This window comes from Biomphalaria glabrata, chromosome 12, assembly GCF_947242115.1.
Source record: "Biomphalaria glabrata chromosome 12, xgBioGlab47.1, whole genome shotgun sequence".
Taxonomy (NCBI): Eukaryota; Metazoa; Mollusca; class Gastropoda; family Planorbidae; genus Biomphalaria; species Biomphalaria glabrata.
The window spans coordinates 12317373-12338114 of record NC_074722.1 but is presented as its reverse complement, the minus strand read 5'-3'; the positions used below and the strand labels follow the sequence as shown (position 1 = coordinate 12338114).

General features: G+C 38.8%; 1 protein-coding gene across 11 annotated transcripts in view; it reads left to right on the top strand.

The window, feature by feature from the left end:
• The window catches only part of LOC106056144 (tetratricopeptide repeat protein 28-like), an 88261-nt gene that overhangs the window by 12377 nt on the left and 55142 nt on the right, over positions 1-20742 (top strand). For 8 of the 11 annotated variants that reach the window (XM_056005993.1, XM_056005991.1, XM_056005992.1 and 5 more), the window contains exons 3-4: positions 10709-10821; positions 12466-12622. In XM_056005993.1, coding sequence (XP_055861968.1) covers positions 10709-10821; positions 12466-12622 — 270 coding nt within the window. Of the gene's footprint in view, positions 1-10708; positions 10822-12465; positions 12623-17349; positions 19119-20742 lie in introns of those variants that run through there. The other 3 variants (XM_056005998.1, XM_056005997.1, XM_056005996.1) reach the window with 3 other exon arrangements.

The window sequence follows — 20742 nt, the reverse complement described above, 5'->3', positions numbered from 1 at the left end:
GAAAGACATACAGTCAAAACAGTCATGAAACATTTTTTTTTGTTCCATAGCTCAGCTTCCAAGTCCAATTTCTTTTGTTCACAGGTTGGGGAGGGGGGGGGCAGGGAGGTATGTGGGTGAAGAGTTCCGTGTTGTCTTCAGGTGCTCAGCAAACACGTTCAGCTGGAGTGCAGTCTTACTACTCCTTACAACAGCAACCTGGGTGCCTGAGTGGACACGGATCTCGAAAAGTGGACAGTTTATGTATATCTTTGGGGAAAAACAATAACTAGCTAATTAACCGCACAGGAAAAAAATTCAGATTGACCGTTATATTTTTATAAATCTATAATAATCTTAAAATAAATTTGGCTTGCGTCTTTGTATTTTGAACAGAAGTATGTCAGTTGGTATTCCCGCATTGAGATATTCAAGAGTTTAACATCAATGATTAAACGTTCAGGAACATTTTGCGCACCGTCTTTAGTGCAGCTCATTAGCTGGGCTGATACAGTGCGCACCGTCTTTAGTGCAGCTCATTAGCTGGGCTGATACAGTGCGCACCGTCTTATGTGCAGCTCATTAGCTGGGCTGATACAGTGCGCACCGTCTTATGTGCAGCTCATTAGCTGGGCTGATACAGTGCGCACCATCTTATGTACAGCTCATTAGCTGGGCTGATACAGTGCGCACCGTCTTATGTGCAGCTCATTAACTGGGCTGATACAGTGCGCACCGTCTTATGTGCAGCTCATTAGCTGGGCTGATACAGTGCGCACCGTCTTATGTGCAGCTCATTAGCTGGGCTGATACAGTGCGCACCGTCTTATGTACAGCTCATTAGCTGGGCTGATACAGTGCGCACCGTCTTATGTGCAGCTCATTAGCTGGGCTGATACAGTGCGCACCGTCTTATGTGCAGCTCATTAGCTGGGCTGATACAGTGCGCACCGTCTTATGTGCAGCTCATTAACTGGGCTGATACAGTGCGCACCGTCTTATGTGCAGCTCATTAGCTGGGCTGATACAGTGCGCACCGTCTTATGTGCAGCTCATTAGCTGGGCTGATACAGTGCGCACCGTCTTATGTACAGCTCATTAGCTGGGCTGATACAGTTACACATGTGATTTATTAATACCCATTATCAATGACCCTGAATCTCTAACTAAATCCAGTATTCTAGTCTAGACTTCTGTTTTAGTGTTCTTAAAGAGTCTGGATCTGTTTCAACAAACTAACATTTTATATACATGGTCGTAACCATGATTTCTTTTTCGGGGATGTGGGATACAAATGTATCATTCATTCGATATGAAGAACAAAGTAATCGAGCTTACAAAAAGTTATCAGCTTCATAAAGGAGGAATCCTCTTTAAAATAAAAAAAAACCTTTTTGTGTTACTTGTTACAATTCCTCTTAGTAGCTTGCAAACTTTTCATGGATTAAAGATGGACACGTATTTCGAAAACGACTCTAACGATTTTGAGAAAAAAATACTTGCTGATTGGCCACACAGGAAAAACTCTGGTTAGATCGTTATAAATTTTTAAAATATAATTATCTAAAGATTAAATCTTGGAAATTCCCGCTTATATTAACTAAAGAGTTTAACAAACAACAAATAGACGTCATTCTGCTGACTTGACTTTCTATGTTTCCAAGTCTGGATCTAGATCTATAGCACCCAACTAGAATCTGTATATATAATTCTCTTCGTCGCCCGACCATGTGGGACACGCACGCACTCCGACTCTCTAACCCTCGATGAAAAAGTCATGGAAAGATAACTCTTTCATTTCTGCAAATAAGACTAGAGTTACCACAAGTAACTTTCGCTGCAACAGAAGCCGCGCTCAGAAAAAAAAAGAAAAATTACTTGCGGGGGAGAACAAGTAATCTTCTCTGTATTCACTCGTCACTAAATAGCAGGGCCGGACTTAACCATTGCGGGGCCCTATATGAAACGGATTGCGCGGGCCCAGTTTGGGTAGGGATACGGATAATAAGTGAAAATTAAGACATTGTATTAGAAAATAAATTCGTCTTTGCATTTTATTCATTCTTTACTACGTACAGAATTACTTTACGAGCCTTGCGAGTAGCGAAATCATACAGTATATCATAAAAATTATGTTTCCTACATAGATCACGCTCAATAGCAAGAATTACCAAATGTTTCAATCTATCTTTGAGAATTATTGACCTCGAGTAATTTTTCATTAGTTTGAGGCGCGAGAAGCTTCTTTCACCTAATTCCACAATAACGGAAATCGTTTTTTTTTTTATTGCGCGTAGGATTGACGTTTTCCATATTGAATGACACCCCAAAATAACAATTTTGTCTCTATTTCTTGAGATTTTTATGAGTTTTCAAAAGATTTTAATAATGTTAATAATTTCCTGAGATTTCCAGGACTTTTCTTATATTTTGCAATTTCATGAGATTTCCAGGAGCTCCTGGTAAATCAGGAGGCCGCGGGAAAAAGTGATAAAATGTTTTAATTTAATAAATTACACCTTGAATTAGCGCGGGGCCCACTGCGGGCGCATAGGTTGCAGTTGTCTAAAGCCGGCCTTGCTAAATAGCGGCGTATGCTACGCCGCGGGTCGACTAGTTTTATATACTCTGAGTAGATTTATAGAATGGCGAAAACCAGATTTTATTTTTGACGGAGGAAACATGGCTTAGTCTACACCTTTTTTTTTTAAATCTACCATTCATCAGTTATTACGAGCAAATAATTCGCTCTTATATAACATAAGCAGCCTCCCTAAAGCTTTTTAAACATCGATGTTTTTTTCAGTCATTTTCATCCGAAGTCATCCAGTCAAAGTTATCATTTGATTATTTTTACTTCTTGGAGCAGAACCAAAATTGATTTACGATTGTACAAGATGAATTAAAAAAAAAAATGTTAAACTCAGTTAAATACGTAAATTTGGTTAGTTAGATTTTAATTTTCTATGTTTAAAAAAAGATTTCAAAGTAAGAAAAAGGTTATTACAACATTAAAGGCTTCACAGCAAGCACAATAATAATGTTTGTCATTGACATTGAAGTCTTTTCTCTTTTAGAAATATTCTTTACAACGGTAAGGTTTCTAAGTGCGTCTTGAAACCAATGACCCCACAACAACCAGGGCACATTTCATGGTGTATTATGTTTCACATATTAGGACATAGTGCATCAAGAATTTTGTATTGTCATGAGATGTGATAACATTCGAGTGTACATGACTTTGCATAAATATTTTGTAGTTCCTCAAATGTCCCCCTACCTTCCACCCCCCAGCGCAAACTTCAATGATAGATACTTAGGAGCCTTATTGTCTATCTAATGTCTGGCATACCTTCAAAGACCTTAGGAATCAGATTTTATCTTTTAATTCCTTTGACTTAGTTTTCTATGAAGAAACAGTATTAATTGATCTTTTTTTTTATAAAGCATTGTTACAAATTAAGTGCTTTGTGTAGATCCTCTGGAGTCAATGCTTTGGTCCTATGGAGCCAATGCTGTAGATCCTCTGGAGCCAATATTCACACCTTCAGCCACATGCAAGGTGGCAGGGGATTATCTGCGTCGGGGAGTCGAACTTTGATCATCTTTTCGACCATCCCAATCCTTGACCTCTCCGTGGAATTGGCAGTCAGTCTTGTGTCTGGTCTGCACGGTTATGTTGTGACACCTTGAAGCCGTGAAACCTTTTCCCCAACGTCCTCGTATCTCTTTACGCTGCAAGTCACGTCGGGAATGATTCAGCAGAACTCCGTGGGATCTCATCGCCCGGATTCAGTTACAGCATAAAACATGACATCACTTCAAACACGGCGCCCAGACTTTCCCTACGCCCTCCCCTACCGGCTCTCTCCTTACAGCCCAAGGTCATGGTCATTCTACCCGCTGGTAAGGTGATGCCATAGTTTTGATATAGAAAATGTGTCAACCGCCAACTGTCAGCTCTTAACACATGTACAGCAGGTAGTTGCGTCATTGGCGTTAGGGGAACATTGGATATCGCCACCCGTCACTGATGTGCGTTTAAAATGAAGGAATAAATATTTGATTTTATCTTTAGGTTTCTATAGGGTATACATTTCATGAATGTCTCTAGATTTTCGAATTAAAAACAAACAAACACCACCACCACAATGACGGAAACAACGCGCTGAACGAAAAGCTCAAATATAACATCCAACTTATGGTGTACGCTAATGGGTATGAAATTGTCGGGACACACATTTGAGACTTAAAGAAAACACCTTGCCGAAGACAGACGCAGACGACGTAAGGAAAACTTAAATAGGTCCGAGGTGGACAACGACTTTGTCTACATCAAAAGTGTCAAAATTTGCAGGTCACAACTTTGTCTGTGTAGTAAAGGGAAATACTGAACTCGTCCTCAATCATCGGAATCGACAAACAATTCCTTGTATGATTTATTAAGGCTCAAAGCAAAGATGATAATATTATGAGTATACTCAGACCTCAGCTAAAAGTATGCGTCTTCTTTATGTGCCATCACATTTCTGTGCCGTCATTAAAAAAATATATCCCTGTTTTTAAACGGCAGGGGACAAAAGAATTAACAAGGCTTTTGTTTGGAGATTGTTGCGCCGGAAAAGTAGTCCCGAAATCGCCGGAACTATTTTTATTTTGTATTCCTAAAAACAAAGTACCAAAATGTCTCCAGCCTACTTGTTCTGCATGTGAAATAAGATCGTCTCTGATCTCTTTCTTTTCTTCCTCTTTCCTGTCGACAATAAAATGTCTGAAAAGAATATGGTAGCTTTAACAATGCATTAGAGAACAGAAGCGCAGATAGTGTCAAGCGTGGAACCAGAAGGAACGCGTGCAAGCGATCTGGAACCGACAGCCGTATCTTGTAGAGAGATCGCTAAGTTTCGTGATCTGTTGTGGTGGTTAGACCTAGCGCAGGCTTCACTCGTCTGGCACATTGCACTTGGTCAACCAGCATTTCGTTTGTCATGTCTTGAGTCTGTGGGTGTTGCATGTCAAGGCGGTAATCAATTCATCGTATGTGTGAGATGGATGTTAGCCGAATGTGTGAATGAAAACTGGAGGTGTGTCAAGTTTGCTGTGTGTGTGTGTGTGAACGTCTTTGAGACTTTTCTCTCTGAAAAAAATTTATGAGTTTACTTGAAAGGCATACATTTAATCCTTATCAACCATCTTCATGTTGGTAATGATAAATTCAGGTGTTAAAGCCAGGTGCCGAAAAAGGGGGCTAAAGTCAGGTGCTAAAGTCAGGTCGCTAGATTTATGGTGTAAGCTAAAAGCAGATAGAAACTAGAAGTTATTAACCAGACTGGAGCTGGAGTTTCGTTAATCACTTGTGTTTCTTTCATCTAGGTGTTAATTTAGTTAATATCTACACTAGGAGTTTAGTTACTAACTAGACTAGGACTTAATTTAGTTAATATCTACACTAGGAGTTTAGTTACTAACTAGACTAGGACTTAATTTAGTTAATATCTACACTAGGAGTTTAGTTACTAACTAGACTAGGAGTTAATTTAGTTAATATCTACACTAGGAGTTTAGTTACTAACTAGACTAGGAGTTAATTTAGTTAATATCTACACTAGGAGTTTAGTTACTAACTAGACTAGGAGTTAATTTAGTTAATATCTACACTAGGAGTTTAGTTACTAACTAGACTAGGACTTAATTTAGTTAATATCTACACTAGGAGTTTAGTGACTAACTAGACTAGGACTTAATTTAGTTAATATCTACACTAGGAGTTTAGTTACTAACTAGACTAGGACTTAATTTAGTTAATATCTACACTATAAGTTTAGTGACTAACTAGACTAGGAGTTAATTTAGTTACTATCTAGATTAATTTTAAAAGCATTCTGTCGTTACCGTCTATAACCCCCTCCCCCCCCCCCCAATAGGACGACAATGGTTATGGGATACTGTAACTTGAGTCAGTGACTCTCATTGGCGGTAATATGATCACGACTCAAGCCCTGCTTATGACGAAGATATCGGGCTACAGATAGATGATTTTATCTCTCAAGGTTGTACAAGAATCGGGTGTATATAACCCAAAGTCGTGGGCGGCCCCTGTGGGTCTGTCGTTTATTCAAACATCTCGTCATACGATAGCAATGTACAAGTTGAGGATTAACATGAATTCCCTTTCAAATCTTGTATTAGAATTATTTTTTTTTACTTTTGTGCGTAAAGTACTTAAGTTTTAAAAGCTAAAGTGCCCGTTTTCAGAAAGTCAAAAGTAACCCTTGCATTTATTTCGAGCAAAGTACATGCAATGGTGATTTCGTATTTTCTATAGAGTTTTTTTTTTAAACATTCCATACGTGACAAAGACTACAACTGCCTTATTGATTCTTATTTGAAAAAGTGTTGTATCTATAAGGACTCTTTTTTACAAAATAATAACAACGGAATTCCACAAAAGAGAAACAGACACAGGACACAGAGAAGTTCATGGAGAGACTACTGAAACGGATTTTCCGTTACTGTTGAGTAGATTCCATTTCTTGACTCGTAACCTATCAGAAGATGCTTGTGTGTCTATGTAAGGGCGTATTTTGATATACTGTTATGAAGCTCTTGACCACTCCGCCACCAGACAGCCCCTGTATGTACGTTTAATGTAAACAAATTAAAGTCGACCACAATATAATATAAACAATATCCAGTGAACGATTTATCCGTTAAAATATTTGTCGTTGAATCAACATGACGCGTTGTTTTATTATTGTTGGCTCGTTTGATAAACTCTCTTATTTCTCCCGCTCACTTATAGGATAATATATAACAGGCATTCCGCAGCTAAAAATAAGAACAGACTTGTAGATTTCAATAGAATATTTAAAATAATGAATTAAATACAGCTTACAAGAATATTTGGTGAACTAATAATGGAATGATATTGTGGTATTAATGGTTAAAACAAATTGTGATCATTAATTGTGACTGAACGATTTGAGTGTCCCAATAGTCTGTCCACTTGCTTGAATAGATGTTGACACGTGGTGTCGTCTTCTGGTGATTGCGTTGTGGAACAGTTACTCGGAAGAGTGAGTTATCCTGCTCTGTCTTACTATATCGGCTCGGGAGGCCTTCTATGCTGCAGGCAATCTGGCTCAAGAGCGATGCCGCTGCCGGTCTAGTTGTAGAGATAGTTGGTGCTGCTGTCTACGCTCTAACCAACTACCAGTCTGAGGAGATGATAGACCATTAGGAACCTCCTAAAAACATTGAGTAGAGATCTCTTATATGCCTTACAATCATTCAGATGCAGGCATTGGCATCAATCCCAATAAGACATTTAATTTCATTAGGCATGTAAGTTCAAAGCAAACAGAACTCAATGATACAAAAATATACAAGGGAGATAAGTACAATAAATGTGATAATATACTATTTAGAATGATACTAGTTATCGTTCCTCCCTTGAATGTGAGTGCGTTGGTATACAATGAATTATTATGAAAGGAGGATGAGTATGGTGCACTGGATAAGGAGAAAATAAAAGACTAGAGGGATCAAGTTACAACTCTCTAAAAACATTTGCGTTTCTCTCCAAAATAAACTTTTGTATGCAGGCTTTCGTATCTCACAACCAAATGTAATGGAACAATTCGTGAACCTGTTGTCGGAGAACGATATGTCGGGTGAACGAATTGTCTGTGAACGATATGTCGGGTGAACGAATTGTCTGTGAACGATTTGTCGTGGAACCGTCCGGAAAAGTTGAGCCCAGTGCAAGTCCGACACGGTAGTTGAGAGGCCAGTAGAGTTTGATACAGCGGCACAAGAGTTTGATACAGAGGCTCGGTTATCAATGGTGAAACATTTATACAGTCAGTGCTACGTGTTGCTAACTTTACAGTATTGACAATGATTTATTTGACATTGAACTGTTACGTTATTTCGGAGCCCTGGGTTGTCAAGTTCTTTGAGCTGGTTGTGTCGTGTGGTACAGGCTGCAGAGAGCCTCTGGATCGACAGAGTTGTTAAATTTTGTCGGTCTCTCTGGGCCATCTGTATACCTTGAGAAACACTATTTTTCGGATTAAATATGCATTAGGGGACTTTTACGACACAGTAGCAATGAAGACAATCTTGTTTGGCGAAAAGAGAAGCCATGAAGTTCTCAGCTGGTTAACCTTTAAAAACAACAACTCTTCCTGGACCCTCCAGACTTGTAGACACTCTCTGGACTTCCGTGTAGTTGCTATGTAGTCTCATATATCTACATTTTAAAATATTAATATCAAAACATTTGGGAGATGTACATTGAGTGCAATTTTGTATTAACCGATCCAAGACGATTATCTCAAAGTCGTAAAAAAAAATATTTATAAGACTTGCACTGACCGCATGTTAAAATAAGAAATATTTCTACCATCACAATATGTGTGTCCCATATCGTTGGAGAGCATTGATTTGGTTTTCCTTTCAATTGTTTCTTGGATGCATACATTCCTACTTTTATATAGAGAGAGTTAAATCAGAGGAGTTTCCTAAGAATTCTTTTGTTGTTGTTCTCTCCCCTTATATTTGTCGCTTTCAAGTCAAACGATGAAATATTTGCAGCCCTCGCGGGGTTTTACCGTTAACTTTTTTGAAAAGGGGGGGGAGGGGATGAGTTCATTCAGAATCAACTGTGCGTGGTGGCGTGGTGGGTTTAGATCTGGATTGCAATTCAAGGTTTACGTCGTTGATGTTAAGCTTCTGGTATTTCATTTTTTTTTCCTCGTCTCTTCACAAAGGTCACATTTTGAATAAGTTATTTCTTCTAGTTGTAACACAGACTTAAGATGTTATTTCTTCTAGTTGTAACACAGAATTAAGAAGTTATTTCTTCTAGTTGTAACACAGAATTAAGATGTTATTTCTTCTAGTTGTAACACAGAATTAAGATGTTATTTCTTCTAGTTGTAACACAGAATTAAGATGTTATTTCCTCTAGTTGTAACACAGAATTAAGATGTTATTTCTTCTAGTTGTAACACAGAATTAAGATGTTATTTCTTCTAGTTGTAACACAGACTTAAGATGTTATTTCTTCTAGTTGTAACACAGAATTAAGATGTTATTTCTTTTTTTTGTACTGTAAGGCCAAGAATCTTTCCGCTTTAAAAAAAAAAAAAAAACTATTCACAGAAGCGATGGAAAAGATGATTGTATTGATTACAGTAATTTTCTGATTTTAGATATAATTAATCTTTGGCGGAAAATTCCCCTATATGGTCGGCCCAAAATTTGGCGGCTTGTTTCTGCTAAGTCCGAGTGGCGCTTTTATTTTTAAATACGTAATGACTCGATTCCCAGAAATGGACACTGCCATCGACAGGAAAATGGAAGGGGGGGGGGGGGCGAAGAGTCTTTAGTCATATCCTGACCACTGAAAGAAATCCTTCTGGGAGACTATTCAGCTCTACGAAGATGAGCTACGCTCCTGCCCTTAGTTCTACGAAGATGAGCTACGCTCCTGCCCTTAGTTCTACGAAGAGGAGCTCTGCTCCTGCCCTTAGTTCTAGGAAGATAAGCTCCGCTCCTGCCCTTAGTTCTACGAAGATGAGTTCCGCTCCTGTTCTTAGTTAAGATGAGCTACGCTCCTGTTCTTAGTTCTACGAAGATGAGCTACGCTCCTGTTCTTAGTTCTACGAAGATGAGCTACGCTCCTGCCCTTAATCAACCGATTTTTTCATTGAGTTATAAAATCATTCATGAAAAAGAACCTAATCTTTGTTTGTTTGATAGAATTCTCTATTTACGAGCTAAATTTCAAATTTCTAGACTGAGTAGCTTTTTTTGTTGTGATACTTTTCTTTGTTTTAAATGTCAAAAGTGAAGTGAAGGTAACCCTTTCAGACCTAATCACCAAGGGGGGGGGGGGGCAGGTGATGTAAAGCTCATCTGTTTTTGTGGCCAGTGGCTAATTTGTGTGGCATGTGACCAGCATAAAGACCAACAGATTTAAATTCTTCTACGTATGTCAGGTATCTAGTAGAGCTGGTAGGACTCAGGGTGAGTCCCAAATCTCAAAATCCAGCGATTCGAACTTTAGGCTTCTCTTTTCGGATTGCTTAACCACTCGGCCATGTTTTATATGTAACTGTAAATAAGTCTGTTGGTTGTAAGTACGTAACTCAGTTCTGTGAAGTGGACATACACGTGACAGTAATGTGCATCACCGTAAATGTTTTTAAAGGTAAAACTCTGACAGGGTTGTAAGAACTAATCCTCCTATGGTTCACCAGCAGCCCTCCCTCGGAAAGCTCTAATCCTATTCCAGTCTTTATGCGAAGTAAAAAAAAAAAAGTCCACGACTCCAAAATGTCGAGAGACTGAGCTTGTATGTGTTAACATGCACTGGTCTGGTCACGCTTCGTTGCTCACGTGCTATGTCGATAGCATGCCCCATCATACTATCAATAATACGTTTCTTTGAGAGCTCTATTTCTTTTCTTTAATAATATGTTTTTTTTCCTCTTGACAGGGAGTACCACCCCCAGCCCCTATTTTTTTTTCAAAGTCCCCATCCTCCGTTTTCTCCAAGTCCAAAACCTTTCTTGTATACTATAAATTGCATGCTCCTCCCTTCCATTGCATCGGTCACTGAAGTTGAAATGGGGAAAACAACCTTTTTTTTAAAAAATATCTTTGTGTGTGTGTTTTTTTCTCTCCCATAATGAAGAAATTATTTATTGTGTTCTTGCAGGTTGAAAATGTCAGTTCTACTATTCCGGCCCCCACACCGTCCCCTACAAGCCAAGCCATCTACTTGCAGAAACTTCTCGAAAGCAGTGAAGCTGTCAAGGCTGGCAATTTCAGGTAGGTCAACATGGTTTCCAACAACCTGTTTGAAATAGAAGGCCCACTGTCTCAGTCTCCTGTCTAAAGGTTCCCAACAACCTGTTTGAAATAGAAGGCCCACTGTCTCAGTCTCGTGTCTAAAGGTTTCCAACAACCTGTTTGAAATAGAAGGCCCACTGTCTCAGTTTCGTGTCCAAAGGTTTCCAACAACCTGTTTGAAATAGAAGGCCCAATGTCTCAGTCTCGTGTCTAAAGGTTTCCAACAACCTGTTTGAAACAGAAGGCCCACTGTCTCAGTCTCGTGTCTAAAGGTTTCCAACAACCTGTTTGAAATAGAAGGCCCACTGTCTCAGTCTCGTGTCTAAAGGTTTAGAACAACATGTTTGAAATAGAAGGCCCACGGTCTCAGTCTCGTGTCTAAAGGTTTCCAACAACCTGTTTGAAATAGAAGGCCCACTGTCTCCGTCTCGTGTCTAAAGGTTTAGAACAACCTGTTTGAAATAGAAGGCCCACTGTCTCAGTCTCCTGTCTAAAGGTTCCCAACAACCTGTTTGAAATAGAAGGCCCACTGTCTCAGTCTCGTGTCCAAAGGTTTCCAACAACCTGTTTGAAATAGAAGGCCCACTGTCTCAGTCTCGTGTCTAAAGGTTTCCAACAACCTGTTTGAAATAGAAGACCCACTGTCTCAATCACGTGACTGAGTTGTGGTGACTGAGTGGTGGTGGTGGTGGGGTGGCTGAATGGTGGTGACTGAGTGGTGGTGGCTGAGTGGATGTGACTGAGTCATAAATCTTCAGAACTGAGGAGTCTCGAGTTTAAATCCCGATGAAATTTAAAGCACTTTTTTTTAGGACGATCTTATCCCAGCCAGCTTTAATGGGGTATCGGACATACGTCTGGAAAGTAAAGGCTGACCACATGACACCCTCGGACACAGAAACAGATGTGCTAAAACTGATCCCAAAGATTTCAAGATTTGAAAGGGAATCTTTACCTTACTTTATCTTATTTTTACCTTACTTTACCGAATTCACACAAAACAGTTATTGTATCTTAACAGATCGATCAATAATACAGAAGTCTCATCAGACCACATTTACAAAAGATAGGCGTGAACTACTTTATCATTTGGAGATGTCTTAGTGCTATCGTTCTCACTTAGTAACACCACTTGATAGCTCCAGTGCATTGACATATACACTTTATTTGAGATCAGTATTGATGAAGAGTGTATGAGAATAACTATGACATGTGGACCAGGATATCGCCCCACAATATAAGTAACACCAATTACTTTTACACAATAATAAAACAGACATAATGCTGCTCTCCATTTCATAACCAAACAAAACACCAACTGCCTAACTTTGAGTTACATTCCTTTGAAACCACTCTCACAGAGCAAAACTAATTTTTAAAAAAAGTATCTTGAATTGAACAACCTGAATAGTCCCCTTTCTCCTCCAAAGTTAACACAAGGCCCAGACTGAACAGAACTCAGTTCTGACAATAGGTATTTATATTCGACCATCCAAATAAAGATAGATTATTCAGATAAAGATAGATTATCTAGAATCTAGAACTTTCTAAATAAAAACATTTCTATTCACCATACGAATATTGTCTTCTTCTGTGATTGCTCTTACTCTGTGTCTCTTACAGGCGTGCTGTCCAGCTGTACACAGAGGCCATCGAGCTCGACCCAGAGAATCACATCCTCTACACCAACAGGTCAGCAGCCCATCTGAAGAATGGTCAAATCGAAAAGTCCTTGGAGGATGCTAGGAAGGCGAGGACCATCTGTCCTAAATGGGGAAAGGTAAGTCACCCCCCGCATCCTCTCTAGGGTACCTACTTAGTTTGGGATAGGAGGGAGTACTGGGTGCGAAGACTCGCTTTTATTTAGATAACTTTGTTTGAACTAGTCTGTTTAGATCTAGTTTCTCATCTCACACACTTTAATTATTCTCAATATTCTTATTCTCCTATTTGGCTCTTTTTTCTTATCTAGTAACCGTTTTGACCCCAGCGCCCAGAGAATAATGAGAAGTATTGCCCGTTTAAAATGTTACCCATCTTGCGTGTCCATTAAGGCAAATGTAGGACTAAAAGAGACTTATACGTGAAATGAGAAAAAAAAATACAATAAAGGGAGAGAAAACTAGAAAATTGTACATAGTTTTGTTTCCTCGTGTTATCTCCCTTAGAGGGAAAGACATTTACAGAATGAAAAGTTTCTTCTATAAAAAGAGATCTCTCGCTACTTCGCTACATCCTTAGCGGATTTGCTACTTAGCGTTTTTTTTTTTTTTCAAGGGGGCTAATCGCCGCTATATCGCGAATATTGAGGGAAATCTTAAGTAAACCATGAAGGATGAATAACCAAAATATTTCATAAAATCCATTAAAATTTCATAAAATTGTATATCCAATCTTTATTATTTTGTTTTGAAATTCCTTCCCTCTTGCTTTGAGTTCATTTATTATCCTATAATAAGCTAATTTGAATATTGTAGTTGACCCTACCCATACTTTGGCATTAGAGTAGGTTTGTAAAGGAAAAAAAAACTTTTTTTGTGCTGTAAAGCATTCATTAAACAAAGTACCTATAAATACTTTGTCACAATATTGGAACCACTTTATTAAAGAAATTGGGAGAACTTGGAACCATCGAGACCACCGAACGACAGTCCAAAGCGCATGCCACACGACCAGGCAGCCATATTAAGAGTTATTAAACCTAATGAGATAAAAAGCTTAACATAGCCAATTTATTGTACTTCATTAATTTTGTTTCTCAACGCTCCAATGTAGATAGCTCAATAATATTTTTACTACTCATTTTTCACAAGAGCGAGAAGATAATGTACAAGAGTATCAAACCAAGATTTAGAGGGAAAAAAAACAACAGCAAAACTTAACCTAGACATACAGTGCGATCTATAATAGTTATATAAGCGACTTAAAAAGAAAAGTTTAAATGACATTTGTAGAGCACTGACTTTCAAATGTTACTTTGGCTAGTCTTTAGAAGTCCGCTGGCAGGGCTACAGTACACATAACTATGTTCTGCTGGAGGCCGGCGTGGACAGTATTGCTTAATTATCTGAATGGTAATTTTTCTAATTCTTAGAGTGGTCATTGTTCAGACTTTTACATTCGTTTGTTTCTGTATATTGTCCAATCACCTGATATATATTTTCTTATTAAAAATATTAATTGATTGTATTAAGAAACTAAATATTCATGAATATTCCTAATGAGCCCCCCCCCCTTTTTCCTCTTCTAATTACTCCCTCCCTTAATGACCATATTCTGCCTGGTTCAATGTCGTGATGTCCTTTCTGTGGTCAGTTCTAGGTGTGTTGTCCAGAGCTCTTATCCTCGGGGGTTAATGTTACTCCTAACCTTCAGTTTCCTAATTATCTCCCTTCTCCTCCTCATTCATCACCATTTCCCGATCATTTTGATTTGTGTGACAGCGGCGCATGGTAAAACGTTCGAATCCTTATTTTAGCTTTATAGATTTTTTTGTCTTCAAATTTTTGTAAGCTTAAGAAATATTGTAGTTTAACTCTTTTTCGTCCGAGGGCAAAATAACAAAACCAAAAAAAAAAAAACCCGCCAAATTAATTAATCTATTTTCAAGTTAGAGTTTTGGTTTATCCTCGCAAAGTTTCTGATTGCATCTGGTTGTTATTGAAAATAAAGAAAGTTTCCACAAAAGGGATCGAACCGACGACATTCTCCTTGTTAGCCCAACTGCTGTATCAATTTTGGTTTCGGGAATTTCCAGACTTCCAATTTTTTTCCTTCCACCCCTGAATCGTATCATTTTTAAGCTTTTTTAGGTTGTGATGTCCGTCTTCGTGTCAGTCCACAGTTGATGATGTTTGAATCGATTTAATGACAGAAAAATAGAAGCTAAAATAAAATATTGCCTGGAGCTTTAGATTTAGAACTTAGCCAAATCCTCTTTAATCCCTCCTGTCGTGAGTGAAATCCTCCCTGATCAAGATAAAGTGACGTACAATTAGTTAATGAAAGCAAAGAAATAGTATTACGTCTCCCTATCACGTCATGTCAGACACTTACCAATACACACGTACACACACCTCTACGTCTGCGACCAATAATCCGGGCGACACGTCACAACTATTTGACCTTGACACTTACGTGTATCGATCGAATGACTTTAATTTTGTTTTGTTTGTTTTATCTGAAGTTCCTGTCATTCAGTTTTTTTATTTTGACAGCCATTGGTTTACCCCAAATCACGTCATCAAAACACGTGTGAGACTGCTTCGCAATATCAGCAATCCCAAATCTTTTTTTTTTAATTAAAAATTTTGCTTTATTTTTTTTTATTACAAAGCTTTTATTAAGTCACTCTGTCTGTCTGTTTGTCTGGTAAAAAGTTTGTACACGTTATTTTCCTCACACCCTATCTCGGATCAAGCTGAAATTTTGGAGGATCGGTGGCTGAGCGTGAGCGGTAAAGCATTTGGCTCCCGAACCGAGGTCCCGGGTTCGAATCCTGGTGAAGACTAGGATTTTTAATTTGGGGATTTTAGGGCTGAGTCCACCCAGCTCTAATGTGTACCTGACATTAGTTGTGCAAAGTAAAGGCGGTAGGTCGTTAAGCTGGTCACATGATACCCTCGTAAACCGTGGTTCACAGAAACAGATGACCATTACATCGCAAGGTCTGAATGTGGAACTTAACAATCTCGTATCAAGTTAAAACTTTAAACAAATATTGATTGGCATAGACAAGACATGAATCAATAAAAAATTAATCAATTAGTCATAATTTATTTTATTTAATACCAACAATGTAAATTAATCCTTCAGTATTCATAGATACGGCTAAGTATACAGGAGGGGCTCGTTCCTTTAGATAATGTTATAATATAGTTATAATGTTTTTTGTTTGGTGTAATGCACAAATTGTAAGACAAATTTCCATATGGGCAATAAAGATTATTATTATTATTATTATAATTGAAAATTATATTTCTCCCATGCCTATCTCATTTATTGTACCTAACAAAACATGAATCAATAAAAACAAAAATAAACCAATTAGTCAATTAATAAATTATTTTGTCTGATATCGTTTAAGGGAAATAACGTCTACATTATTGAGAGAGATATTTGAAAATGCGGAGTTTTTTCCCCAAAGAAAAGCCTTATTATTAAAAAAGGATCTTTTATAGTTTTCCTGTTTACCGAATATCTCCCATTATCTAATAGGACTCTTAGGAGCAGCCAAGACACACGGGGCATTACACCGTCGCCAATATCCTGCTCGAATTGGGTGCAAGGAGCAGTTTAAAGAGTTTTGTAAGCAGATCATTGTGCTGTTCAAATCCAAGTTTGCATACTTCTCTCTACATTCGGATATAGTATAGACTAGTGCATAGTTTGACTTTATCAATCAGCAAGAGAAATAATGTATATAAACAGAAGACACTCATTAGTTTGCTTGTTAAATAGATGTGAAATATAACTACTTAAAGTCTAGCTTATGTGTGGTGCACCTTTTGTAAAACTAAGTATGTGTATTGTATGCACATACATAGTAACGTAAAAAAAAGGGGGGCAGTATGTGTAAACCAGTGTGTGGTTTACTGCCTGGGCCTGCCCACGGGTATACAAATTCTCTTTATCTTGTATCGAGCTTTTAAGATTTTACACAGATTTCCTTTGCTGTAGTTCGTCGAGAGGTCATCAAGACTCTGTGGTTTAAAACGTGTTTAAATTCAACTCTCGGACCAAACTGTGTGACCACACTAGATCCGTGTATTCTCGATAAATTGTAAAACTCATCAAACCACAAGTTCCTGCTAATCTATTGATAGGTTTACATTCGTCTGAGTGGTCCTATTGTAATGCGATTCCCCCCTTGAAGGCACTTGACGATGTGTCCAGTTATCTTACAAGTCACAACTTCAAGTCTATCGTGCCTTCTGTCTCTCGGTATCCAGTTCTACCACTCGACCGTTATCTCAGTGAATTCAAACGTTCTCGTTATCTCGTGAATGAATCTTGACGAAGGAAATCGCTTTGATTGATTCAAGAGACCAATCCCATTATCACCCTCGTTCGAATGTTCGGTTACACTAGCGAACGGGTTAGTTGTTTCCAGTTACTTGGATTCACTTCTTCCAAAGGCGTCAAAAGACGTGTCTAATAGTTCCGTCCTGTTCCGTTGAATTCAGAAAACATGGGCCTCGATTCTTGAAGAACATGGCCAGCTCCTCTACCATCAAAGCGAAAGCCACCTTGACATGCAATACATCCAAAATAGGGCTCCACAGCCACAGTGTTCGAGATGAACCATAATCGTTTCACGACTGAAGGAGGCCAATGACTAATGAATAAAGCATTTTTACCCCCCACCCCCTTCCCCCCGAGTAAGAATCCTGGTTTGACGATTTTATAAATATACTAGACTTTATCAAATTCCAATGATAGGTCTCTATATCTAGTGTTTGAAATCGATGCACAAACTGCTCCCGAACATTGACTCTTGAATGAATACGTAAAAACCCGAAGACTTAGAAGATGAATTATTTTCTAGTTCTGCAGCCAATTTGAAATTTATTTCTGTTTTTACTTTGAACAATAATAGCAGCCAAAATAGAGTTGTGTTAGTGTGGCCAACTAGCTAGTAATTCTTTTCTCAACAAAACACACCATCTATCAAATTTCTATGAAAATCGTTCGAGCCGTCGTCGAGATCCGTTTCCAGGTTCCTACCAAGTTTTTAAGCCCAGCCAGTGTCCACTAAGATACGAGGTATTGTAAAATAAAAACAATAAAGATGGTCTGATAAATAAAATGGTATAGACGAATATTATAAAGTTGCATATACACATCTTTTTGTGTTTGGTTCTTTTTTTTGCTTTGACTTCCGAGTCGAGAGGTCTCGGGTTCCAATCCCTGTGAAGACTAGTATTTTGAATTTGGGGATTTTTATGACGCCTCTAGGTCGCAACTGGGTTTGGGTAGTCACGCGAAACACGTCACCCATTTTAGAGACATTACCCTGAACAGGTCTACTCATCTCCAGTAGTGGTACAGTGGTTGGTTGTGGTGCTGATCACGTCACCCTAGTGAACCGTTTGTTATAGAAATAGATGAGCTTTATATCATCTGACTCCTAAATCATAAGGTCTGTTAGGGCTACTTGACTTACTTTTTTATCTTGAATATGTAGTTCAATTTCAAAATAGTGAACATTGATACTGACCATTGGGAAGACATAGCCTTAGACCCTAGTATTGATACTGACCATTGGGAAGACATAGTCACAGGAAAAACTGTTCTATGAGACGAGCCATAGTCGTTCTGCGACTGAAGGAGGCCAGCCAGTTTAATTTCTCTGACATGACATAAAGTAGATACAATTAATTAATTCAGATACATCCCATTCTCGGTCAGTAAATAAACTCTTCGAAAAAGAAAAATCCTTTTGCTGACCAAATGTTGCCAGCCAGTCGTGACTCACTCACGTCTGTCCCGAGTCAAGTTTTATACGTCTGCTGTCGGGTTTACTAAGATTACATAGCCCTTTGTCTCTCTGTACGGTTTTTTTTTTTAGCCTTGTCGCAGTTACCTCCCTCCGTATACCTCACTTTTATGCCACCTCTGAAATTGACTACTTCACCTTTCAACTCGGGCTTACCTGTCAAGTGGCAATGAAATATCCCTGACCACCTCTTTTCTACGCGCTACCCCACACAAACCCCCAATCCTTCACCTGCCGTCTCGTCTGGCTGTTGCAGTGTCGCGCGCTTCAAGCGCGGGCGATACGAAACTCAAAGCCTAAATGCTCTGTCCTGTATTTTGACTATTTGCGTGCGGCGAAAAACTTGAGTGGAAGGTCGAGGGGGGCAGATACGTGAGAGGTTAGGTGTGCGGCCCAAAATGAATGAAAGTAAAGCGATTTGTGGAGTTTTCACAGGTGACGTAACGTGATGTTTACAATCGTTCAATCATGTTCTGGATATATGAGTGATTCTATTGTGTGCTTAGTGTGAATTTCATTTGGGATTTATTCCATTGATTCATCTCAACGTTGGATAGGAGAGACAATGTAGATCTATAAGATCTATAGTTATAGATCTAATTTATCTAGAGGTTACATTGTAACCGACGGACAAAAAGTGAATCCTTTTATTACGATTTATTTTCGTTTAAAGATTTAGATCTAGATTTAGTATCACAGAAATGCTGATTAGAAAGACTTCCTACCCCGTTAATTGTTTGCTCTATATTTTTGTAATTGTGTCTCTCCTAACGAATATGTAAGTTTTCGTTGAATATTCTATAACTGTTATTTTCTGATATCAATGCTCTTTTTAAATATTCAGATAGACTCATACCAATAATACATTGTTTAAAATTTCCACTTATAGGCCTACTTACATGCATGCCAAACTATGGGTAAATGAAAGAATACATATACATATTATATCATGAAATACTGATTACTCCCATCAAATCTTTTGAATATTCGTTGTTCCCAACTGCGTCTTTTTTTCCTCTATCAATAAATCAATCAAAGTAAAACAATCGCATGTGAAGTCATATCTTTAAGCTGTAGCTTATTTGATCTCTTTGGCCATTGTTGTCAATACTGTTATTGTAGTCTGTCTGCTAGACCTTGCTGCGCGATCGATAAGCCCTAAGACTGTTGTACAGTAAGAGACCCCTATGGGAGATAGGTCAAACAGTCACCCATGATACACGTTGACCTTAAACTGAGGCACACAAATCACTGTGTTACATTGTGGACATAGACAGGGGCGTATTTGTGAAGCACGTGTATTTCTGTAATGTGGACATAGACAGGGGCGTATTTGTGCGGCACGTGTATTTCTGTAATGTGGACATAGACAGGGGCGTATTTGTGAAGCACGCGTATTTCTGTAATGTGGACGTAGACAGGGGCGCATTTGTGAGGCACGTGTATTTCTGTAATGTGGACATAGACAGGGGCGTATTTGTGAAGCACGTGTATTTCTGTAATGTGGACATAGACAGGGGCGTATTTGTGAGGCACGTGTATTTCTGTAATGTGGACATAGACAGGGGCGTATTTTTGAGGCACGTGAGGCACGTGTATTTCTGTAATGTGGACATAGACAGGGGAGTATTTGTGAGGCACGTGTATTTCTGTAATGTGGACATAGACAGGGGCGTATTTGTGAAGCACGTGTATTTCTGTAATGTGGACATAGACAGGGGCGTATTTGTGAAGCACGTGTATTTCTGTAATGTGGACATAGACAGGGGCGTATTTGTGAGGCACGTGTATTTCTGTAATGTGAACATAAAAATGAGCGTAGTTATCTTTTTTTTGTTTGTTTTAGACCAAAATAATCGAGGGAAAGGTAATTTTAGTTGAGTAAAAATTGCCTTTCACGCCCATTGCCACCCTTCTCCACGTTTTCTTCCTCTTCTTCATCTGTTCGGCGTTTCGCTGCTGACTGTAACCTCCTTTGCAGCTTGTACTTTGGAAAAGTAGCGTGCTGTTCTCAGCTGTTCCATGCTGTTCCGTGCTGTACTCTGCTGTTCCGTACTGCCACACCGAGAGTGTTGATTGTGCTGGGTTATGGTGAGGCGAATTAAATTTGGACATTCAAAGAGCGGTATGATTGATAGTATCTTGAGGGAGGGCGCAGTGCTTGCAGTGTAGTAGGCCTGTGGGGTTTATAGGTTCTCACCCCCCCCCCCCCATTAAACAAAAAGGCATCGCTGGCTTGGAGTTACAAAAGTGTAAAAAAAAAAAATGGACCTCAGTGCTTTCTGGTGCTTAGTTACGACATGACATATAGTGACTAGAGTCGCGACTGATAACAATTTAGCCATCAAGTCTGCAATGATAATGGTTCTCAACCCTGTTTTCTGCGGTCTTTTTTCTTTTGT